At 41.6% G+C, this 26625-nt stretch overlaps 1 protein-coding gene across 1 annotated transcript in view; it reads right to left on the bottom strand.

Moving 5' to 3' along the window:
• Window positions 1–1525: 1525 nt before the first annotated feature.
• Window positions 1526–26625, bottom strand: part of LOC124553313 (60 kDa lysophospholipase-like) — a 117577-nt gene continuing 92477 nt past the window's right edge. Inside the window, exons 3-4 of the mRNA XM_047127191.1 lie at window positions 12797–12946; window positions 1526–2012 (exon numbers count right to left, since the gene is read on the bottom strand). Of these exons, the coding sequence (XP_046983147.1) occupies window positions 1526–2012; window positions 12797–12946 (637 nt within the window). The remainder of the gene's footprint in view (window positions 2013–12796; window positions 12947–26625) is intronic.

Here is a 26625-nt window from a genome sequence, read left to right as displayed (position 1 = left end):
GGACCATCGCTGGCGGACACTACTCCACCTGCTCCACCATCCTCAATATCCAGCGTCAAAGTATGGACGCAGACGGTGGGCGCGAGGCGAGATCGTTCGTCGACTTGGTGCTTGCGTGTATCTCATTTCAAGCCCAGACGGACTGCAGCGCCGACATCAGGATCAAATTCGCCACTGTAATGTGCACAGTGATCGTTGTGTATCTCTTCCACCAGATTCACAGATCCCGAGGACGCTGTGGCCACAACAGCTGTCAAAGGGTGTCGTCACGACACCGCGGGACGACCCCGTGGAGACGGAGGCGTCGCCTCCTCCTCTCGTCCTACCCAAGGAGCTGGACCCGCCAACGCCGCAGCAGCTTGCGGCTTCTCCATCTGGTTATGGGTCTCAGGAGTTGGATGCGTGCCCTTCTGTGCGTTTTCCGGGGGACGTTTGCACCTGAGCGCAGGCCAGATGGCGGTCTATAACTGGAAGCCTGACGTCCGCTGCAGCCACAGTTTCCAGTCCACCGCTGCCTCCACGCTCCTGCCTTCCCTCCCGTTGTCGCGCTCCTTATACGACGAAGGTCCGTCGTTTTGGGGGGAGGAATGTTAGGGCGTAAAGTCAAGCGCCGGCACCCAGTCGGGAACGATAGAGAAGACAGGGCTGTGAAGAAGACGTCACCCAACATCACGCTGACCGACCTCTATCTAGGACCACAACGCGACAGCTGCGGCCTTCAGGGGAAGAGAACATGAGCGCCACGCCCAACTTGTCGCGGCCACTTCTACAGCAGATATTAGTGACATCAAGACCAGTGACTTAGGAATTGTTTATACTGAAGAGATTTCTTTCTTGCATGTCGCCATTTGCTTGCAGCACTTCTGTGTTATTGTCAGAGTTAAGTAATGTCATTGATTCATTTCGTAATAAAACTCTTTATTACGATTTGCTAGAAGTATAGTCTAGTGATCCGAGAAGGAGGTTTCCTAGGCCGCCGGTATTCGACGGCTTGACAGTATACAACAAAATTCAGTCTGGAATCGGAACTAATGTGTCGTAAGTACTGGTAATAACCCCAATTTTTAACTGCAGACACAAGTTGCTCGACTGTCAGCACATTAGGTACAGAAGTAAATTCAGTGAAAGATCTCAAATGAAGATGTATTTTAAGTACAGAGCTTATGTGTCGGCAATCTAGATATAAGGAAATTCATAAGAGTTTTATATAAATTCCACATAGCACCAAACTTGCGTCTAAAAATTATTTTTCAGTAAGAAAATATTGTAGAAAACTGGTGTTCATTAGTAATAGAGAATTATTCGGTTTGTTTTGAATTTTCACCAAAAGGAGAGTCCCTCCTTGAACTTATGGTAGTCCATAAACACTCTTGGTGTTATGGTACTTGCGTCGTTGTATGTACTACGTAAATTAGGGTGCAAACCAAGACTGTAGGATAAACTTTTCTGTATTCTTTATTTTATAAGTAACAAAGATTACATAGAAGGCTTTTTTTATTTTACTCCAGAGTCGTTTGCACTATATTTAGCTTGATCGTAGGATGTCTACGAGCCGCTGGTGGTTGCTCCACTCGGCTAGCGCCAGCGGCGTGTCCCCACCGTTATTCCTGACTTCCCTGTCGGCCCCTGCCTCCAGTAGCGCAGTTACCGCGTCTGCTTGTCCACGCCGTGCCGCATCGTGCAGTGGTGTGTCCCCAGTGCTATCCCTGGCGTTGCAGTCGGCAGAGGATGCCGCCAGCAGCCGCACCACAGCCGCTTCGTTATGCCATGCAGCATGATGCAGAGGCGTGTTCCGCCAGCGGTCTCTGGCGTTGACATCAGCTCCATTCTCCAGTAGAAGCCTCACCACCTCCACGTGTCCCCTGGCTGCTGCCCAGGCCAGTGCGTTGTGCTGGTTCTCGTCCATCGCCTCCACGTCCGCCCCCTCTGTCAGCAACGCTCGCACATTGCTCACTGACCCCTCCTTAGCTGCCGCAATCAGCATCTTGCCCTTCTCTCCTCCAGAAGGATCCCTGCAACAAACGGAGAATACTTACAAATATCTCCAAACACGCACGTCTGAGGACGAAACACTATGGCAGAAGCAGAACTGTGATGAGTCCCTAAAAGTCAAGAAGGTTACCGCAATGCACTGGTGTCCAAAATTAAAGCTTCTAACTGCGATTTTTCGTCCTGTGCCCAATTCACGATGTAATCATGCAAACTGTCAACAGATGTCTGCACAACCGTGTTCTACACGGAAGTTAGCATTCCAGTCAACGGACAACCACGCCCACGACGAAGTCAGCGCAGCTAGCAATGGGTTAGTGTTTGCTGGGTACTTCCACATTCGCAATCGCTGTAGACACAGTCACAGATGGTGCAGTATAATACAGAGAAGACGCATACCAGGCTCTCTGCAGTGGAGGGCCAATGGAAGAATGGGAGGAGGACAGTCACAACCTGATGTGGCCCGATGGCTTAATGTGAATCACACTGTTGTTTATTTGATGTGGTGACTGTTTGTAGAGACGGAAACTGTATCTCGAAGACGAGGGCAGACCACGTATGATACGAGAAAGGGAGGACCGTTATTTGGTTAAAAGGGCAACTGGCACCTCACCTTGCAGGATGCAGTGCATGTGTTGTATCTAGGCAAACGTTATACAGAAGATCTCACCAGAGTGCCACTTATTGTGAGGGGCCCGTTGTTTGTGTACCTCTGACACTTCACAGAAAGAAATGTGTAGAGTGAAGTCGTCAACATCCCACCGAATGGCCGAACAGTGGGCAAATGTTATCTTCACACGTGAGTCCCAAAATGGTGTGGAGAGTGTTTCTCGACGGATTTTAATATGGAGGGAACGTGGAACAGGATTTCGTGACCCAAATATCGTGCAAAAGAGACTGAAATCAGGGAGGTTCTTTAATGGTATGCTCAGCGATTACGTGGACTACCTGAACACCTCTTCATGACATTGTATGGGTGAATTGGCAAGGCTTAACTCCTGTAAGGTATCGTGACGAGATCTTGGAACCTCATATGCCGTCGTTGCGAGGTGCTGTGGCCTACACTTCGTATTGATGGACGATAAAGAAACGCCTCATAGAGATCAGCTGATTGAAGGTTTCTTGGAAATTGAAGATATTGCACATCTGGGATGGTATGCTCGACCTCCCAATTTGAATCCCATAGAGCATGTCACGGATACACACCTCTACCAGAAAACTTCAGTGAGTTTGTTTTTACTCTGCACGGCAGAGTATAGGAGAGGATGTAGAAAATCGTACATTCAAGGCTACAGTGAAGAGACAAAAGAGAAATACGAAACGTATTGTGGTCTCTATGACGCCAACCCATTCTCCCCATGAACAATGGAGAAGAAGTCATAACAACAATGATTGAAAATAGAAGACAGAAGTGGTAACACACTGTAGAAAGCATTAACATAACTCACAGTAGTCGGAATGTGGAGACTGCTCAAAAATTAGGTGGTATACCTACATGTACACCAGGCTTTGTTGGCACTGCAGCAAACCAAATAGCCTTCCAGTAGCTGAAAAACGGTAAAGCGAAACACAGACTGAAGAAAGGGCATGCGAGTAGACTAGATGCTTTCCATGAAGAAAATAATGATACACTCGATCATACATTTACAATATCAGAACTGAAAGAAGCAGTCAAAAGTTTAAAGACTGGGAAGGCCGCATATTAAAAATGAACAGATGATACGTCTTGGTGTCGGCTCTAAATTGTGGCTGTTGGAGTTTATGAACTGCTGTTGGGCAAATGGATGAATTCCTGAAATCTGCAGACAGGCAAAAATAACTGCAATTCTTAAGCCTGGTAAGGACCAAGAAGATCCTAAGAGTTATCGGCCAATCTCTCTGTTGTGCACAACATACAAACTGTTTGATACTAAACAGATTCAATGAGCTGATTGAGGGCACCCTAATAAAAGAGCAAGCATGATTTTGACCTGGTAAATCTTGTACCAGTCAAGCTCTCAGCCTAACCCACTATACTGGAGATGGGTTTGAGAAAAGACGAACTACAGGAATGGTGTTTATAGAATTTATGGAAGCATATGATACCATCAGTCTCAGAAATCTCATTGCAAAAGTGCAAAAAACAACAAAAAGCCCTCAATTCACTTCTGTACTCAAATCAGTTCTATTTAACGGAAGGTATTTTGTTGAGTTCCAAGGTAACAAGAGCGGATGGTGACTACAAAAAGATGGGCTTCCCCAGGGTAGTGTTCTTGCCCCCAGGTTATTCAATATTTATACAAATGACCAGCCTATTAGTCCCTGGTCAAGATCTTTTATTTATGCTGATGATAGGGCAATAGCAGCTCAGGCATAAAACTACAAGGATATTGAGGAAATACTAGCTGAGAACCTGGAAAATCTTACCAACTATTACAAAGAAAACCAGTTGAAACCCAATCCAAGTAGGACCCAAACTTGCCTATTCCATCTTAACAACAGAGAGACGAAGCAAGAACTGAATGTTTGGTGGAATGACACAAGATTAAAACACTGTCCTCTCCCTGTGTACTTGGGAGTTACTCTTAATAGGACACTGTTATTCAAGAGGTATATTGAGAAGAGCAAGGCAGAAATCCAATCACGGAATAACTTACTTGGCAAGCTAAGAACATCAAAATGTCGAGCTAATCCAAAAGTTTTACGCACCACCGCAATGGCACTCTGTTTTAATATTTCTTAAATTTAAAGAGCCTCTCTCACACCGGCCTGATTTAGCTTCACTGATCAGGATAGTAAAAACATGCGTATATTAAGGGAATTTTCATTGACAAAGCAGGCTTATCACATTCACACAGTTCAATACTGTTCTGTCCTGATTAAATTAAGCTTAAATTCCATAAGGCAGTGAAGCAATTTCGAAGACTCGGTGCGACGAAAATTATCAGTCGATCTCCTGGAAACATTTGTAATAATTATTATTTTTCGGTGATCACATGGAGAAGACCGGAGATCTGCTGGTAAGACCGTGTTAGCCTATTTATTTGAAGTAACTGGATATCTTGAGCATTCAAAACGGCAGGTTCGTCCAGTGTAAATCAGACGTTCCCCACTGATCCCGTGCAACACGGCGTAGTAAGCAGACACTGTCAATAATAATAATCCGTTAAATAATACTCAAACACACTTACTTTAGTTTAGTTCATGTATTAAACTCCTTCCCATACAGAATCTCATCAAGATGGCGACTCGCTCAACAATACATACATATACATCCTTCTTTTACGACTAATCGGCAAGAAGTCCCTATTCGTTTCATAAGAGAAAACATAGATAGCAGAGAAGCTATTCCATGGAGTAAATGGACGCTCCAAGGAATAATTGGGGTTGAAACTACTTTGCATTGATAATCGGTAAGATAAGAAGAGATATTTCGAGATATGTACTGAGTTATATAATTTATAAAATTTCTGAAAATATCGTGGAGAGACCGCTGCAAGAGACATTACACTGTTACTCTGCTGCTGAGTTTGCAAGTCCTGCTTGGGAGCAATGATGCCACACAAAAAAGCAGGACACTGTCCTGAACCAGATGTGTAGACATATTACTGGATGTCTTAAGCCAACAAGAGTAGAACACCTACAATCCTTGTCAGGAATTGCTCTGCCAAATGTCCGACGTTCAATACAGAGCAGAATTGAACGAACAAAACAGGTTCAAAATCAACGTCATCCGCTCCATGGGTACCAAATGTTACCTAAATGCCTTACGTCAAGAAGTAGTTTTCTCCACTCAACCCAATCACTCACAGGTTCACCAAAAACTTCTAGAAAAAGACTGTGGCAAGAACAACAAGAACATGCACACGATTCTGAGGAAGTGCTGCCATCAGGTGCGGAACTTGAGTGGGAGATATGGAAAACCGTGAACAGGCTACGTTCAGGAATAGACAGATGTAACAGAAATCTGCACAAGTGGGGAATTAGTGAAAGTACTTTGTGTCCATGTGGGAGCATCCAGACGATGTCCGTTAGTAAACCACCCAAGAGCGTGCACGGCCCAAGACCTGATGACATGCACCGAAGTAGTGAGGGCATATGTGGACTTCTGTAAGAATGACATGTGAAACAAAGACTGTATAAAATTTTATTATACTGTATATAGGTTTCCATGAATTTTATTTTACAAATTAGAATTGCATTATTGTAAATTTCATAGAGGACAAATTATTCTATAATGTGTGGATTTATTGTAAATTGTTTATAGTATGCATACGAAATATATGTAGTAGTGAGATGGGTTGCATCACATAAGCATCCACCAACAATTCCATAAGACTTGCGAGTAGCTCTGCGGGAGAAATAGTGTTATTGCCTCCACATGAGATTGATGACATCATTCACAGCTTGCCTTGTCGATGTCCTTACCGCAATAACCATATCGTTGGTAAACTTTAACTTTCATTTGTCAGTACTGCAATATGCTATCCTTCTACACTGATTCTTCTGGTCGACTCTCTTAAACCTCACTCTACTCTTCATAATTACTAAATCTATGTTTACATCTGGGTACACCTTACATCCCGCCGGCCGAAGTGGCCGTACGGTTAAAGGCGCTGCAGTCTGGAACCGCAAGACCGCTACAGTCGCAGGTTCGAATCCTGCCTCGGGCATGGATGTTTGTGATGTCCTTAGGTTAGTTAGGTTTAACTAGTTCTAAGTTCTAGGGGACTAATGACCTCAGCAGTTGAGTCCCATAGTGCTCAGAGCCATTTTTGAACACCTTACATCCCAATATCTGATTTCGGAATCTCTGTCTCACTATGATGTAATCCAGCTGGAATCTTCCAGTGTCTCTGGGTCTTTTCCGAGCTTATTTTTTCCTCACATGTTTGCTGAAAAGAGTATTTGTTATTACCATCTCAATTTCAATGCAGAAATCAATTAGACTTTCACCCCTCTCATCCCTATGCCAAGCCCATATACCCCATGACTCTTTCTTATTTTCTTTCCCCTGCAACTGCATTTCAGTTGCATACTTCCTCTCTTTTCTCATTTTGCTTGTGTCGTTACCATGTGTACCTGAACTATCGTTGTTGGCGTTCGTTTGATTTCGAATCTGGTGAGAAAAACTCTGCCATAGAGCTGTTCACCGTAGCCCACTCTCTCTCATACTTCTTATACATAATGAATCCTACTCCCATTACAGCATTTTCTGCTGCTGTTGATTTTACCCCAATGTGTCTTATGACAAATCCTTAGCCTTCTTCTGTTTCACTCCAATGACCCCCCACCGTATCTAGACTGGGGCCTTTGCACTTCCGTTTCTAGACTCCCTAGCTTTCTAATTACGATCAAACTTCTGAATTCAAAGCTCCAAGTCGTAGAAGGTTAGCCCTTCGTAAATTATTCCGCCTCTTTTCCATTGTCACTTCGACCTTGGTAGTCCACTCCCAGAGATCCAAAAGGGTAACTTGTCCGGAATCTTTTCTCAATGCAGATTGTATCAAGACAGTTTTCCTGTTAACGACGTATGTCCTATGGATACATGTTATGTGGTTTTAATTTATTCGATTCCATTGCCTTCTGCATCCTCGCGTCATTGATCATTACTGACTCTTCACCCTTTTAAGGGCAGTTTCCCACCCCAAGGGAAAGGGAGTGCCATGAAGCTCTGTCGTTCCTCCACCCTATTTGACAAGGGCTTTGTCAGGAAAATGACGACTTCTTATGCTGGACGTCTTTGCTGACATTGCTGTTAATTTTCGTTCAGGGGTTAAGCAGTGCCTGTGCTGGAACCTGGGACACAGAAAATTTTGACCACTTGTCAATGGCGCACTCCTAAGCCATTGGTATATAAAAGCAGACACTGTCCCAACGTTTATTAGAGTAACGTATAAAAATGTGAAGTATGTCGTTCAAGAACTTTTTGAGATTTTGGTAACATTGTTAACAACGTCTTTTACTTTCGAAATAGTACAGCACCAAGAAGAAGCAGTGCAACATAAACGAAAGTTGGTAGGTGTGTTTCTAAATCTGGAATATTATGTATTTTCAAATTTCAATGCAGTTGCTCAAGAGTGGCGATAGTAGCACCACTACGAGGAAGCCAATCAGGCTTGCTTTAAAAACACGCTGTAGCGGGCTTGAGCGTTAGTTACCTTTGAGTCTGGACGCAGTGAGTTGATGTAGGGCAAAAATGCCTTTGAAACCTCATAGAGACTAAGCGAAGTCTGTACTAGGGCTACGAGATTCTGGTTGTTCCTTCCGTGATGTAGAAATATTTCACAGTAATGTACCCACAATAGATGCCTGATGGCAGCGGTGATTAGAAGAATATCCGGTCGCAAGAAGACTGGGTTCCAGACGGCCACGTGGCACTACTGAGAGGGGAGACCATCCTGTTCTGCGTATTACTCTGGCGCATTGTAATACATCTCCAGCAGCAGTTTGAGCAGCAGTTATCACCAAGTAACACAATGAACTCTTACAAATAGGTTACTTTAAAGACAGCTCCGAACCAGATGCCCTGTAGCATGCGTTTCACTGATCCCAAACCACCAGCCTCGGTGGCAGTAATGAACATGTTTTGATTAGGCCAGTTGGGGGCCTACAACCAGCCTTTCTGTGTGTTAACACACTGGACCAACACCTGGAGTTATGGTCTGTGGTGCTATTTCGTATGACAGCAGGAACATTCTCATGGTTATCCCACACACCTTGTCTGTTTCAATCTGGTGATTCGACCCATTCTGCTGCCATTAACGAACAGGATTCCAGGGGTAGATTTTCAACAGGATAACGCTCGCTCACTTACCGCTCTTGTAACCCAACATGCTCTATAGAGTGTAGACAAGGCTCTGGGCATTCTCAATCATCAGGTCTGCTTCCAGTCGAGCAGATATGGGACATCATCATACAGTAACTCCAGCATCATTCACCAACAGCATTAACCGTCCCTGTACTGATCAACCAGCTGCATCAGGCATCGAACTCCATTTTAAATACTGATATCTGATACTTGAGCAACACAATCCATACATGTTTGCATGCCTGCATTCGACCTTTTGGCAGTGCTCCAGCATTTCACGTGTCCAGTGGCTTATCTCGCACTTACATTAACTTGCGATCCTGCAATGTTAATCAGTTAAACATGTTACCCTGGCAAATCTATTCCCGACGTTTCACTGTTCTATATTAACAAATTTTTGGTTTTGTTATTCTTTTAAATCCATGTATTTATGACTGTAAACTATTTTTGTTTAAAGCTGTTCTCGCTTTTAGTCTTCCAAAGCTTATATTTATGTAGAACCTCTTACTAGTCACCACAGCCGTCTGATACCGAAGAAAAAAGGAAGCGTTGGCTCTCTTTCGCCCTGTACATTGTTATTCACATTACTACCATGTTACGCACGATCTGCTCTCCAGGCTGGTTTTCTTAACTCACTCTCAAAAAACTTTTCACTCCATTATAGAGTATTGTCTTAATATGTTTCATTTCCTGCTCTTAATAGTTTATTTCCTCATGCTGATGTTTCTCTGTCGCTTTTTAGCCAGTTTTCTCCTCTTTTTGTATTAGTCTTTTTATGCAGAAATATTTTTCCCTTTCCATGTCTTGTCTCTTATTCAATAACAATAATTTATTTTCTAATTTTTTTTCAGCTCCTTTTCTACTGATATTCTGCTAATTTTATATCTAGTACGTGTAACATAATTTACAGACTTTGCCTGAGATCATATACATTAATTATTTTTGATTATGCTGCATCATATTACATTGATGAGTTTCTGGTTTATCTACAAAGTATTCTTCGTTGTGCTCTCTATCTTTAGTCTTTCCTGTTACACTTACTTCTCGTTGGTTATCTTCTTATGTCAAACGGCTGATGCTATTTGTATACGACAAATTGGGTAAATACCTATCAGGCTCTCTATCTTATAAAATTTCAGCGTACATTCTCTGTAGCTTTCTATATTATCAGACCCATGGATGAAGTTTTGTTGACTGCCTGTGTGCATAAAGCTTTTAGACTGGGAAAAGTATTCTGAGAAGTATTTGCTCAATTTGTGGACCACTCGAGTAAATGATTTGGCCACCTGGATCGCCAGACATCGTACATCTGTTGCTGACCATAATAGGTAATTAAAGCCCGAAATCCTTGAATCACTGGGAGAGAATAAGTTTTCTTAAGTCCACTGAAACATTACTGATCCCATTGTCATTGTTAAAATACCTGGTAGGGTTCCTTGTTTTTTCTTGAATAGGTACAGACTCCTCTATTGCCCAATAACTTGTTGGATTCTGCTCTGATTAATTGTAAAGGAACATTGAATACTCTGAATTGCCACGTTTGGGCCTGTTGAATTCAGGCATCAACTGAACTGTGTCTTGCAACAATATCAGTTCACTATCAGATAGGGTTACTATTTCACAAAGCGACAGTAAAACATCGGTGACTACCACTATAGATCAATGATTTCAAAGAAGAAAAGTGAAGTGATGACGAATTTACGCTGAAACTTCTGTCACTTCGCCTGTAAAACTCCCTGAGCTACAGAAGGTTGTACAGCTGTCGATATACGGCTACTGTGTCCATCTCCACTGAACCATGCCCACACAATAGGATTGACCTGATTTTTATTGATCCAAAATGGCCGCCTTTATCACTTGGACACCGACAGGTCCGACTTCCACTTTCGTAGAAGTTGCCACGAATGATTTCCAAAAACTGCCAATAGACGTTGTCACATACGTCTCTCGTAGTAGGATAAACCGCGGATCTCAGCTCATTTAACTCCCCCAGCAACATTGTTACCACACACCCTGTGAGAGAATTTCTCATTATGCCGTTGGGAGAATAATCGTGGAAATGCAAGTGAAGGGTTCTTCCCTACATGGGTAATTCATAAGATAGGAAACCATGTACGTCTACGTCTACGAGATTACTCTGCTATTCCCAATAAAGCGCCTAGCGGAGGGTTCAATGAACCACCATCAAGCTGTGTCTCTACCGTTCCGCTCTTAAACGGCGCGCGGGAACAATGAGTACTTAAATTTTTCTGTGCGACATGTCTTATTTTATCGTGATGATCATTTCTCCCTATTTAGGTGGGTGCCAACAGAATGTTTTCGCAATCGGAGGAAGGATACTGGTAGTTGAATTTAATGATAGGATCCCGTCGCAATGAAAAACGCTTTTGTTTTAATGATTGTCAATCGAATTCACGTACCATGTCCGTGGCACTATCTCCACTACTTCGCGGTAATAAAAAATGAGCTGCGCTTCTTTAAACTTTTTCGGTGTCATCCGTCAGTCCCACCTGATACGGATCCCATACCGCACAGCAGTACTCCAAAATAGGATGGACAACAGTGGTGTAAGCAGCCTCTTTAGCAGACGTGTTCCACCTTTTAAGTGTTCTGCCAATGATTCGCAGTCTTTCGTTTGCTCTACCCACAACAATATCTACGTGATCGGTCCAGTGTAGGTCATTTGTAATTGTAGTCCCTAAGTATTTAATTGAATTTACAGCCTTCAGGTTCGTGACACTTATCGCGTAATCGAAATTTTGTGGATTTCTTTTAGTGCTCGTGTGAATAACTTCATACTTTTCTTTGTTCAGGGTCAATTGCCACTAATATAGACCAGGAACGATAGAGGGCCTGTAACAATTTCTTGGGGAACGCCGAATATTACATCTGTTTTACTCGATGTCTTTCTGACAGTAAATCACGAATCCAGTCGCGCAACTGAGGCAATATTCAATAGGCACGCAGTTTAGCTAGGAGACGCTTTTGTGGAAATGTGTCGAAAGGCTTCTGTAAATCTAAAAATATGGAATCATTCTGACATCCCCTGTCGATAGCACTCATGACTTCACAAGTATAAAGACCTAGTTATGTTCCACACGAACGATATTTTTTAAGCCCTTGTTGATAATGTGTCAATAAATCGTTTTCTTCGAGGTAATTCATAATGTTCAGACACAGCATATGTTCCAAAACCCTACTGTAAATCGACGTTAGTGATATGCGCCAGTAATTCAGCGGATTACTCGTATTTCCCTTTTTGGGTATTGGTGTGACAAGAACAATTTTCCAGTCTTTAGATACGGATCTTTCTGTGAGCGAGCTGATGTATGTAATTGATAAATATGGAACTTTTGTGACAGCATATTCTGATAGGAACCTGAAAGATATACAATCAGGATTGGAGACCCTGCCTTTATTAAGTGATTTAAGCTACTTTGCTACACCGAGGATATCTGCTTCTATGTTTCTCACTTTGAAGTTATTCTTGATAGGAATTCTGGAATATTTATTTCTTCTTATTTGGTCAGGACGTGTATATAGTAACTCTGCTTTAGTGGCACTGTCACCAGTGACTTCACCATTGTTATCACACAGTGAAGGTTATTGACTGCTTCTTTCCACTAGTGTGCCTAATGTATTACCAGAACATCTTAGGGATTTCTGCGAGATTACTAGACAGAGTTTTCGCTGAAAACTGAAACTGCTCCCAACACACCAGCACAGTCGTTATTTTCGGGGAAATATTTAGTGTTATCTTACACAAGTCAGCTATGTTAGGAACTGAAAACGAGTCATGCAACAAACCTGTAGAAGGGTGTATAGATCCCCTTATATCCTTTCCTCGTCGAACGTCACAATTAATGAAAGGAAAAACATTATACGAGACCTACAACTTCTGCTTCGTCAAAAACGTAAAATAGCGACATTCGATTTCTTGACTTTATCACTTGGCTAACTGCCCAACATGTTGCGCTGTGATTGTGGACAATCTACACGTAAAGTGACTGAACTCACCGCAGGCCAGAGACGGCGACGTCATCAGGCTGTGGAGTGGCCTGGGTAGTGGTGGGGGGCGCAGCTGTGGCTGGCCTCCAGCCGTCGTCGCTGTGGCCACTGTGCAGCTGCAAGGAGGGGCCGGTCCTACTCTCTCCAGCGTTTGGCGTGCTGCACAGAAGAAACACTGCTTCCAACAGGGTTTTCACATCGAGTCCAGTGGGCAGATTACCACAGACTGTACAGCTGAGGTACTGTCCACACACAGATAATAGAACACACATTGCCAACGACAGTAGTGGCCCACGTAAGACGAATGACAGCATTCAGGTATTCATACATCTTCCTTCTCCTCGTTTTCTCATACCTGTAGCCTAGCATATTACACAATATTTGGTACAAAATAAAGCATAAATATAAAATGTGTACATAGCTCAACAACTGTGCTAACAACACCAATTGGTCAACATAATTTCAATACACAACAGCGTAAATCACAAAAGAAATTTGAATGACAGTAGCCCTTAAATGCACTTAACGTGGTACTACCGTCATTAGATGGTGTTTGTAGCTCATATGTTAAGCGAGTTGGACGTCAAATGGGCCGACATGGAGCAGAAGAGGCACCACAAGATACTAAATTCACTGTCTATATTTTTACAATGAAATTCATAGAATTTTTGTCAATATGACCAGGGTTCACAATCATAGCAGTGAAAGATCAAAAACATAACGAAATAAATTTTTTTTACTTGTGAAACTTTATAATTTTTTCACTTACTATTGGCTGCATTTTTTTGTTATAGGTACACTTTTCTTCATAAGTAAGAGTGATTCTTGGATTAATTTTGCACAGCATACAATCCATACGTAAAGGTGTATGAAATTCTAGATTTTATTTAATTTACAAGAAAATGAATGACCTGTTACATTTTAAACTTCCTGTTTAGAAAAAAACTTAAATTTTATAGTTAATTATCTCAAACTTTACCACAGTTTTTAATAGAGTTGGAAAATTCTAGAGTTTTGCATTAAGGAGTTTGTGTTTAATAAGGATACCACGTTGGAAAAGGAATGGCATATTTATTTTGGGTGTTACATCTAACTGAGAACAGAAATTTGTGTTTTGCAGAAAATGGCCATTAAAGTTTCTGTCTGCATTTGGCATCTTTTAGAACTGTCCAGCACCATAAATGGGTTTTTTTTTCATTTTGTAAATCAGTTTTCGTCTTTTCCACATTCCTATGATTCACTCTTTCCGAATTTATCACTTCCAAAAATGATTTATGTGCTTTCACTACACGCTCTCTGTTTATTGCATATAAAGCTTTGATGCAGTTCACTTTGCCCTTGATTCCCATTTTCTCTAAAATACATATCCAGCTTTGCACACTATCATTAAAACATGTAACCACATCATAAACACCAACAGCAAGTACATCTCTTCCACACAAAATTGGTTTTTGGCAATCTTTTCCATGCACATTCATTAAAGCTTTCATTGGGGTTTGGGTGCCGCCATCAAGACATTTCTTCTATGTCAGTAGTCCCTTATTACACGTATGACCATCTCTGTCGCAAATATAAACATTCGAATTCTACACAGCGAAATACACGTATGTATGACAGCAGACGTCTGTGGTAAGGGGTGTAGCGCTTAATCTTGGTACACGCAGGACCAAATAGCGTGCCTTATAATCACTGAAATATATATGTTTTATACATCAAACTTTTCAAAAAGATGTACTCTACAAAACAGACATATTTTCGAAAAGTCGATTTTTTTTTAATTTTGACTTCCTACCCGCTTAGGAGACAGGAATCTGACTATAGGGGGAAGAAATTGGAGATAGGTATCTAAAAATCACCTTGGGTTCTTTCGTCGCTATTGTCTGTCAGAATGATGCGAAAATAAACCCTGAAAACGAAGAAATGGGATATAAATGAAGAAGGAGTTGAATTATGCCAGTGATATGATGTTGTGCAAGGTTGTTAGTCTGTGGGATGTCGCTTCCGAACATTATTGATGGCCCAAATCAACACAAGGACCGCAACGCTCGCGTGACGTGAGATGTCAGGGTGAATGGCGCCAGTTCTGCCCTGGGGCCAGGATGACGACAGCCTAAGTCACCAGCTGCCCCAGGCGTCGCGTCGCCCCCTGGGTAAACGGCAGACAGCCCGGCGGCTGCATCGGGGGTCACCACTGGGTGAGGTGAATGCCGCGCCGAAAACTGGGGTCAACCTGCATGGCTGTGTACAGCGAGAGAAACTCGACAGCGCCGAACTGCTCCTTTGCCAAGCAGACTACCGTCACAAGGGACGTCATTTCCGTCTCGCCGCTCGATACTCGCTATCAAAGACAACTGAGGCTTAAGGTATTTATGGTATAATGTAAAAGTTGATCTATGAGTACTAGAAGTAGACATATAACATGTAGGGATTAATTCTTATCACTTTACGGTTCCATCAAGTCGTTAGACTTCCACGAGCCTTAGACAGAGTGCTCGTACGCCATTGCCGAGTAATAGCTGCTCTGCGAGTTTTTTCTGTATGTTGGTATTTTAATGCCTCACAAGGAGGTGACAAAATAGCCAAATACAGTAGGTCTACAAGGCACAAAGTCGTTCATAAATGTTGCATAATATGAAACGAATGAGGTACGATAGAAGACAGTTACCGAATTTTCAGATGTTTAAGTGAATTTCGCCCACTCATGGTGAATAGAAAGAAACGCTTGTTGCTTACTTTCATGTTCCTTGCATCAAATTGCACGATAGATCGTCATGTGGTCGAATGAGTCATTTTAGATGTAAATTGCCAGTTAATTTATACGTCTATTTGTACTCTAAACATCACTATACAATTACTATTCTTTTTCCCCAAAATGGTAACAAGAAATACAGATTGAGTTATCAGTTCCCACCCATAGCTTTTTACACATTACAAACATAGAAAGTCTTCTACAGAGTAGAAGGAGTTCTCAAGCAGAAACTTTCTCAATTTATTTCCAAATTTTACCATACTGTCAGTTACACATTTTATATCACAGTGTAAGCGGTCAAAATTTCTTGTTCAAACCTTAATGGCAACCTAAAGAAAACCTTAATGTTCAGTAATGAATGTAATTTTTTCTTCTATTATTGTAATCATGTATCTCATGGTTCCTTTTGAACTGTAGTAGATTGTTTACAACAAGCTTCATGAGGAAATAAATATACTGTGAAGCGGTAGTCAGTAGGCCAAACTCCTTAATCAGATGGCTACAAGACGATCGCGTGTGAGCGCCACATATTATTGTTACAACACGTTTTTGGGAAATGAAGAGCTTCTTTCTTAAAGATGAATTACCCCAGAACATTATTCCATGTGACATTGCTGAATGGAAAGAAGCAAAATATGTCAACTTACTGATTTATCTCTTTTCAAAATTTGCTATGATTCTATGTGCAAATGTAGTGAAACTAAGTTTTTTTAGGAGTTCCCAAATTTATGTTTTTCCAATTAAAATTCTCATCAATATGGACACCTAAGAATTTTAAAAGTTTCCACCCTATGTATTACTTCACCACCATGTCTTACACTTATCACTGATGCAGTACCCCCCAGAGCTGCAGAACTGTATATAATGTGTCTTTGTGAAATTCAGGGTGAGACAATTTGCAGAAAACCAAACAATGATACTTTTGGGAACTTTGTTTACCATTTCTTCCAGTTCTGTATTAATACTGAGAGTGATAACAATACTGTTGTCATCTGCAAAAAGAACTAATTCTGCTTGCTGTACATTAGATGGTAGATCATTAACATATATGAGAAACAGTAGTAGACCTAAGATTGAGCCTTGGGAAACCCCATATGTGATTTCCACCCAGTCAGAATTATGTCCCTGAATTCTGTTGGTTGAGTTACTACTAAATACAGCTTTTTGCAACCTTTTGGTTAGATGTGATAAGATGCATTGGTTGACTACACCATCAACCCTACAAAATTTATCTAGCAGCATATTATTATTTACACCATCAAATGCCTTGGATAGGTCACAGAAAATACCCACCAGTGTTGTTTTGTTATTTAATGCTTGTACTATCTGGTGTGTGAACATTTAAATGGCATTCTCAGTAGAGCACCCCTTCTGAAAGGCAAACTTTGATTTGGTGACAATATTATTGTTGCCAAGGTGTGATAATCTTCTACAATACATCACCTTCTCAAAAATGTAAAATGATAGAAGCAGTGAAACAGGTCGATAGTTGCTGATGTCTCTCTTATCTTTGAAATAAAAGGTGTCACATTCAAATTCAAAACTGATGCTATTCAGTCTGTGAATCCAAAGAAGAATGAAGATACCAATTGAAACAAGTGTACTGTTACAAGTCACTGTTTCAGAATTAATAATGCGATGCGTGACAGATAAAATTGAAGCATACTGAAAAAGCGGTGAGATGTCATTGTGGCTTCTTACACAAACACGCCGTCAGCTGCAGTGTAACTGATCAGGCTTTCAAATCTCCATGACAGGTAGACCGGAGACCACAGCACATTTATATAATACCTGTGAACAGTGTCAGATGTTGAGTGATACTTGTGAAGGATACAGTGACACTTTCTACACATCCGTTATCTGCAACTGACATAATTTGGAAGCTGCTCCGCTTTGGATCTCCAGTTGCGTGGCTGGTCTAACTGTGCAGCAATAAGATTTTGGGGCATTTAGATGTTACAATGTAGCAGTGTTGAGTTGCACATGACCACGAGGGCAGGCATTATCGTCGTCAAGGTTACAGTCTGTCACGTCTGGTCAAGACAAGGGAAGAATTCCATATTGCATACCAGGCTCACAGTGACCCCTTTACAACTGTGCCTACCATCTGAGACCAAATAATGGTCTTTTATCAGCAATGTGTTATCCTGCACTTTGGTTCAGAGATTCATTTATTGGTTTAATTATTTATTTATGTCATTTTCTCAATACCCTCTCGGATGGAACAGCGATCATTGCAATTAATAAATAAGAGACTCATTAGCCAGAACATTATGATCACCTGCCTATCATCGATTAAACGTGTATTGGCAATAGCAGCGTCACTTCACGAGGGATGACTGCTAGTCAGACGCATGCACAGTCGATGTAGGATCAGCAAATGTGCTGTCCATCTGTAGATGGGGAAGGTATGCCATATGTCTCAGTTTGAAGGAGGGAATTTTATGATGACCTGAACGCTCATCACGAGCATTTCGGAATGCACGACTTGTTGAGTGTTCGAGGAGGGCTATGGTGAGTGCCTTCGACATGTGGCGAAACCAAGGTGAAACTATGTCCCGACGTCATGGGGTTGGGTGGCCAACCCTCATTACATATCTCGAATGTTGTAGGCCAGGCAGACTGGTAGAACGCGACAGACGGTGCAGGCTCCAAGTGTGTCTGAACACACAGTGCCCTCAAGACTCCTAACAGTGTGCCCCTGCAGCTGACACCCCATACATTTGCCAATGTTAACACCATGACATCAGCAACTATGACTGAAATGGGCACTTGACCATTAGCAGCTCCTGGACAGCTATGCCATGGAACAGAGACAAACTGGTGCTGGTTCCATTGTGCTCTAGGGAAATTCAACTTGACTTTCATAGGTCCAGTACATATTGTTCAAGGTACCATGATGGCCAACAAGTAATATACGCTTGTTTCAGACCACATACTCCTCTTCATAAGGATTATGTTTCACGATGGCAGTGGCGTTTTTCAACCAGGTAATGCACCATATCACAAGGAATGGAAGTGATGGAGTATTTCGAGGAACAGAGTGCGAGTTTCAATAAATGTGCTGGTTCCACAACTCACCAGATGGGAATGCGATCGAACACATCTGGGATGTGCCTCGATGTGGGATAAGAGCTCATTCCCCTGGTGAGGAATTATTGGGAATTAGGTGCCTTGTGTGGGCAGTGTGGCGCCAATTCCCTTCCAGACCATGATGTGTCACTGCTTCTATCCATTGCAAAGGTGGACATATCAGGTGTTACATAGGTGATTATAATGTTCTGGCTGATGAGTGTTTATGTTTTAGTCCTTAGTAGCAGTTTTCATTTAGCCTACTGGTTACTGGTTTTGGTACACAATACCACCTCAGGACATCCTCTGCCATGCTCTCAGGAAACTACTAGGTACCTCAAATATGTCAAGCTTATTTTTCTCTCATTTCTTTCTTATTTTGAACATTATAATATGGTATGTCTAAAATATAAGATTTTCACTGTCCTTATTTCTGTCTACTAGTATGCCCCAACATTTATATGGATATCGATGTGGTGCTCTGCATAGTGGCATTCGTTATTTCAAATCATCTTGCCTAACTTTCCTATTTCATTTTACATATTGCTATTAACACTACAGTGAGAACTGATACTGTAATTGCAGTAATAAACAATATAACTCTTACAACTATTGAAAGCCTATATTAATACTACATCACCATGAATTTTCTCTAGAAGCTACAACTACTACTGTTACTACTGTGTTACTACTGACAGTTGTTACTAATATTAACACTAATAAAAATACTTGTACTGCAGTTACAAAAGATTACATTATATTTTCTGACTCAGAGAGAAAGGTTACTATCTTACTGCCTTGTATAGCTTTGCTCTTTCCATATACAGTAGTCTAAAGTGGATGCACATACACATGCAATTTATTAGAAGGTGGGGTCAAATAAAAGCAGCCAGATATTAGAGTTCTATAGTACAAAGCAATACAACAGAGGAAAGTAAATGCAGCACTAAGATGACTATAGTAGCTGTTGAAAATGAGCACCACTCATCTCTTGATGCTTTTGGGCCCTGGTCGGTAGGTTGCTGAAGGCGGATCGAAGGTTGTATGCTTGAATTGCTGCAGTCTCATCTGGAGTGTTCTGCTGCAGTTCTTGATGACTGTGAGGATTGTTGTGATTGACTCTGCTCTTGAAGGCTCTCGTGCAGTGTAATAACACACTGACAGATCAGGTGACAAAGGTGGCCAGGTAGGGCCCCAACCAGGCTGACCTCTGCTAACAACTGTGAATCATGAAATTGTGTATCTGTGATCAAAGGTTCGGCTTGCTGTATGACCAGTTGCTCCATCTTCTTGGAAGTAACCTAACGCCTTTCCCTTCTCCATTAATATTGCCACAAATAGCTCCCAAATGTTGGCAACGTGACGGGCCAAAGTCAGCAGCTGATTGAAGAAGGTGAAACCGGTAATGCTGTGTGCAGACCTTGCACACCAAAATCCAACCTTATGATCGTGCAAAGGTGTTTCGTGGAAGTACTGCTGACTCTCCCAGGACCTGTGATTCTGTTAGTTGACGTAACAACTCAGCGGAAATTAGTCTCCATCAGACATAAAGAAAAGATCCATGTCCAAGCCATTCATTGTTATCTCAGTGAATGGACATTCACAAATGTGGAGGTGCTTAGGAACATCTGCTGCTTTTAATGCACGACCAACAGACATGCGATAGGGACATACAGGGTGGTCCATTGATAGTGATCAGGCCAAATATCTCACGAAATAAGCATCAAACGGAAACACTACAGAAAGAGATACTCGTGTAGCTTGAACTGGAGAAACCAGATGGCGCTATGGTTGGCCCGTTAGATGGCGCTGCCATAGATCAAACGGATATCAACTGCGTATTTTTAAATAGGAACCCACATTTTTTATGACATATTAGTGTAGTACGTAAAGAAATATCGATGTTTTAGGTGGACCACTTTTTTCGATTTGTGATATATGGCGCTGTAATAGTCACAAACGTACAAGTACGTGGTATCACGTAACATTCCGCCAGTGCGGACGGTATTTGCTTCGTCGTGCATTACCCATCTTAAAATGGACCGTTTACGAATTGCGGAAATTGTCGATATCTTGTTGATATTTGGCTATTGTGATCAAAATGCCAAATGGGCGTGTGCTATGAATGCTGCTCGGTATCCTGGACGAAATTATCCAAGTGTCCGGACCGTTCGCCGGATAGTTAGCCTACGTTATTTAAGGAAAGTGTTTAGCCACATGTGAAACGTCAACCACGACCTGCAACAAATGATGATACCAAGTAGGTGTTTTAGCTGCTGTCGCGGCTAATCCGCAAATCAGTAGCAGACCAATTGCGCGAGAAACGGGAATCTCTAAAACGTCGGTGTTGAGAATGCTACATCAACATCGATTGCACCCATTCCATATTTCTGTCCACCAGGAATTGCATGGTGACGACTTTGAACGTTTTGTACAGTTCTGCCCTGGGCACAAGAGAAATTACGGGATGATACTACAAGATGTTTCACCGCATTACAGAATGCGATGTACTTCCAACATTATGGATGTCTGGCACATAGCTCGCGTACGGTTGAAGCGGTATTGAATAGCATATTTCATGACAGGTGGATTGATCGTCGAAGCACTATACCATGGCCCGCACGTTCACCGGATGTGACGTCCCCGGATTTCTTTCTGCGGGGAAAGTTGATGGATATTTTTTATCGTGAACCACCGACAACGCCTGACAACATGCGTCAGCGCATTGTCAATGCATGTGCAAACATTACGGAAGGCGAACTACTCGCTGTTGAGAGGAATGTCGTTACACGTATTGTCAAATGCATTGAGGTTGACGGACATCATTTTGAGCATTTATTGCATTAATGTGGTATTTACAGGTAATCATGCTATACCAGCATGCGTTTTCAGAAATGATATGTGCACAAAAGTACATGTATCACATTGGAGCAACCGCAATAAAATGTTTAAACGTACTTACGTTCTGTATTTTAATTTAAAAAAAAACTACCTGTTGCGAACTGTTCATCTAAAATTGTGAGCCATATGTCTGTGACCATTACAGCGCTATCTATCACAAAGTGAAAAAAGTGGCCCAACTAAAACGTTCATATTGCTTTACGTACTACACGCATATGTAATTAAAAATGGGGGTTCCTATTTAAAAAACACGCAGTTCATATCCGTTTGACCTATGGCAGAGCCATCTAGCGGACCAGCCATAGCGCCATCTAGTTTCCCCCTTCAAGCTAGACAAGTTTTTTCATTTGACGCTTATTTCGTGAGATATTTGGCCCAGTCAATCAATGGACCACCCTGAATATGCAGGTCTGCACAATCAGTGTGACATCCTGGCCTCTTGTGACAGGTGTTGGATTGATTTGGTAGGTCTCTGAAACATTTTATGGTGCACTGCAGCCAAGTTTTGTGGTGTGCAGGACAGTTAAGGCTTTTCTTTTTTTTACTGGTTCAAAACAGATCCTGTTTGACATCAATTTCGGAGTAAGCGTTGCATGGTACTCGTTGCTCCCACTTTAACACCACTAAATTTCACAGAAAACAACTGACAACACCGTTTCCACGACTTCGTTCTCACATAACTTTTCACAACGAACGCCTGCTGCTCCACTGAGAGTATCGTCGCCCCATTTGCTCTGTTCCACTCACATTGGCACAGCCCGCACTACAATCTGAACTGATGTGGATCACGTGGTGGCTACATGGATATATTCACGTGCAATCATATTCATTCTCCCAGGCCACTTTCATTTGCTCCACCCTGTACTAACAGAAGTATCTAAGGTCTCTGTAGGTTTGGAGCCAGATTGGCCACGCTATCATGTCCGGCAATATTTTACTGCCTCGAGACAACATTGCAACCAATCTAAGTGTATCACTTGTATTTCACTCATTTTTCTAATCTTCTTAGATACACTCCTGGTCAACTCGCTTAACACTTTTGTTATTGGACCAGCCAATCGTAGTAATGTATTGTTTTGTTCACAGTCCCTAAGATCATGAACATGTCTTCATCGTCCCTGCATTGGTGTCAGAGGCCACTAGCAGATGGACTATGGAATTATTCAGCCACATGTAGCTGTCATTACTACCAACACAGAAAAGACTTCTATTGGAGTGATTCTGTCAATATAATGCATAGACTACTCGCATTACAGCAATGAATCACATTTTGTACCGGCCCAGATGAGCATCGTCAGGCACTATGGCGGCGACCTTGGTCGCATTCTTTCTGTTTTCTGGAGACATGCAGCAGTGTTACTTCTGGGGTCATGGTATGTGGATCCGCTGGGTATGACCTCAGCTCAAGACTCATAGTGACTGAGGACGCTGTTGGCACAATGGTATGCCACTGCCATCCCATGTCCCTGTTTGCTACCTCTCATGCAACAGTATTGTGACATCAACAATCAACAGGAAAATGCTCACCCACACATGGGATGTATCTCCATAAATTGTCTGCCTGATGTTGAAATACCCCCATGTCCCGAAATCGCAGTGCTAGTAACGGCGATATCAAGGACGAGTTGCAACGATTATGGCCCACTTTCCCTCAGGAGAGGATAAAATGACTTTAAGATTTACTTCCCAACAGTACCAAAGCATGTGTCCAGGTAAGTGTGGTTGCAATGCCAAACTATAAATAGGTTCATACCATTAAGTTCTGTGTAAATTTGACTCGATTTTTCAATGACTGATATAATGTCACATACTGTATCAACATGTGAAGTATCATTTCGTTTCGTCATCCCTTCCTAATACTTCAGTTCTTGTTGATGAAAAGTATATTTAAACATAAACTCTACATCAAGCGATGTTCATACTCTTACGTGGAAGTTATCTTTCCTGTCTTACATGCTTCACTTTCTCCAGACTCTACCTTTCTCTTTTGCAGCTGATAAAGTGCATAAAATTATGTTCATGTATGATACTCATATAGCAATGCACCAGCAACCTACTTCCACATCCATTCCCTTCAAGAGTAATTTGGGAGATAAATAGCCAACATTTTCTGCAATAAGGAATTCAGTACCAAGACTAAGTTATCTGTGCACCGTTCAATCTCTCGACCAACTTTGTTGTATGGGAGCGAAAGCTGGGTGGATTGAGGTTACCTTATCAACAAGGTTGAGGTTACGTATATGAAAGTAGCTAGGATGATTGCAGGTACTAATAGATGGGAACAATGGCAGGAGGGTGTCCACAATGAGGAAATAAAAGAAAAACTGGGAATGAACTCTATAGATGTAGCAGTCAGGGCGAACAGGCTTAGATGGTGGGGTCATGTTACACGCATGGGAGAAGCAAGGTTACTCATGGGTTCAGCAGTAGAGGGTAGGAGGAGTCGGGGCAGACCAAGGAGAAGGTACTTGGATTCGGTTAAGAACGATTTTGAAGTAATAGGCTTAACATCAGAAGAGGCACAAATGTTAGCACTGAATAGGGGATTGCGGAGGAATTTTATAAAGGGCTATGCTCCAGACTGAACGCTGAAAGGCATAATCAGTCATAAATGATGATGATGATGAAATAACCAACACTGAAACTAGATGCTCCATCCACTGCATTAATATACACAGGAACTCTGGAAAAGAATTTTAGCTTAGGAAACAATCCCCATACTACTACACTGAATGAACATTTAACATAAAAATAATCTACACCGTCAGTCCAGATTAATAAGTGGAAAGTCAAAGTCCTGATATTAAATCTAGAAATTGAACGGCATTTTCTCTCTGAATCCAAAGAAAGATGTCGACATCGATTAACACAATAAGTTTACTGTTAACCATCACCATCTCTGCTTTTTGGAAACTAAAATTCGATTTTTTCACCATAACACTTCGCTAACGCCACCTTCCTCTAATTTGTTTAAAGATATGCTTATGTAGTTACAGAACTCACGACATGCCACAGACGGGGGCTGAGTGGGGTCCTGTGGTCTGCACAGCTGTGACGAGGGTCTGGCCACAGTCGCTGTGCTCACTGTGTGGCTGTATATTGGGGGTTGGTCCTGCTGTGTCCAGTGGCTGTCCCACGGTGCCGATGTAGACTGTTTCGATACATGTATTCACACAGGGACCACAGGGCAGCTATCCATCCACAGATAATGGGACCAATACAGTCAAAGGCAACAGTGAGTCCACTAACCCACTAAGATAAATGACTTACTAGTGAGACAATCAGTTTACACGCTGCTTCTCTTGAGTTCCTCATACTAGCAGTTTAACATACCAAGTTACAGTCACTCAGAAGTTAGATTGGCTAAACTTTTAAATGTACTTAATTGGCTACTATGTCCATCAGATGGTGTTCGTATGTCATATGCTACAGACTGGGCGGTAGGGGGAACATACAGTAAATATGATGACAGATACTTCTGAAATGACCGGGGAAGGAAATTCAGAGAAAAATGGAGCACAGTATTTGTCATATTACGAAGCTACTGCAGTAAAAATTTAACTTCCATTAAAACCTTTATCCCAGAATTGAAACTTCGGCCAAAAGATTTATTTGATTCACACTGGCCAATGAGTACTCACACGGAACAGGTGAACGTTGAATGGTACCTGACTGGGAGGCTGAACGAGTCTATGAGTATGATCAGTAAAATAAGCAGACACATTAATTATATAATATATACTTACGCCTAAGTGCTGATCACAGGTTGTCACTCACTGAAATCAAGAATTTTGTTTCTTTACTGTGTTCAGTGTAATGATATTCATCAGACTGTGATTAATGTGTGTGTGTGTGTGTGTGTGTGTGTGTGTTATATTAGTGGATAATAATGTAAATATAAGTGCAATGCACAGTCAAAGGAACTATGCTACATATGCCAAATGATAAAATTTGTATATAGTGTGATAACGAGTGAAAAAGTTGTGGCTGGTGTTTGGACGACGTACAATTTACAAGTGGTGCTTATGAAGTAAGTGTTGTCACGGAAAAAGACAAGCATTTCCAGAGCTCTGTAAACAATGATACATGTAGCAGCGGTGTTCAATGGCAGTAACTGTTTGGAGATACGTGTATCAAATGAGAACTATGTTATTGAAGATGTGGCAGTTTCTACTTTTGGCTCTTGTAGTTGTGTGTGTATGTGTGTTTTTCTGTGTGTGTGTGTGTGTGTGTGTGTGTGTGTGTGTGTGTGTGTGTGTGTTGGTTAACGTTTGTGATATCTCACGAAGAAACTGGGCGATGAATTTACGATTGACATAAGAAGAGAGGCTTCATGTATATGCACGTAACGTGGATGGATACTTGTGTGTGAACTGGTTGTCACGGTAAGCAGATGGATAGGTACAATGCAATAGTGTACATAGCTTGAGGCAATGAAGAAGATACTGGTTAGGTCTTGTGGCATGCACGCTATTTAAGTTAAGATGTGGATTTCCCAACTTTACATCTAAATAATTCAGATAGAATTACATATTTAAGGTTAATAATAGGCATCTAGAAAACATGGCTGTGGCGATAAGCATTTTCATTCAAACATTGATTTTCGTTTATAATTATGAAATACACTTCTGTAACAATAAAAGTAAATGAGAAATGAATCATTGAGTGTAAGGATTATTATGTGAAGGATATGAATTCCAGTTTTTGAAGCAGCTCAGTAAGTGGTGCATAAATATTCAGATATATCTAAAAATAAAAGTAATTTATGGTAATTACTAGTCAGTAACATTATAGTGAGTATTTATAATGTGATATGTTCATAAAAAGGAATAGAAGGATATAAAGATCTCTTTCATTTTGATGTGGTTGGGGATGGACCAATAACTGGAACAGGTCAGAAAAGGAAAACACTAAGTTCCACCAGAAGAAAACACTGCAAGACTAATATTTACAAAAGCCACAGGGAAAATTAAGCAAAGAATGGTCAGTAGATATTTGACAGAGCCTCCTCTAAGAGCCAATTACGGAGTTTTGACACAAAAAAGCGCGTTCCTTTTTGTGTTGCACAAGGGAGTGCACTGAAGTATGGCAGTATCACGAGAAACAAAAGACTAGA

Source organism: Schistocerca americana, chromosome 11, assembly GCF_021461395.2.
Source record: "Schistocerca americana isolate TAMUIC-IGC-003095 chromosome 11, iqSchAmer2.1, whole genome shotgun sequence".
In the NCBI taxonomy this organism is placed as follows: Eukaryota; Metazoa; Arthropoda; class Insecta; order Orthoptera; family Acrididae; genus Schistocerca; species Schistocerca americana.
The sequence above is the reverse complement of the archived record's forward strand: the minus strand, read 5'-3'. Positions and strand labels throughout refer to the sequence as shown.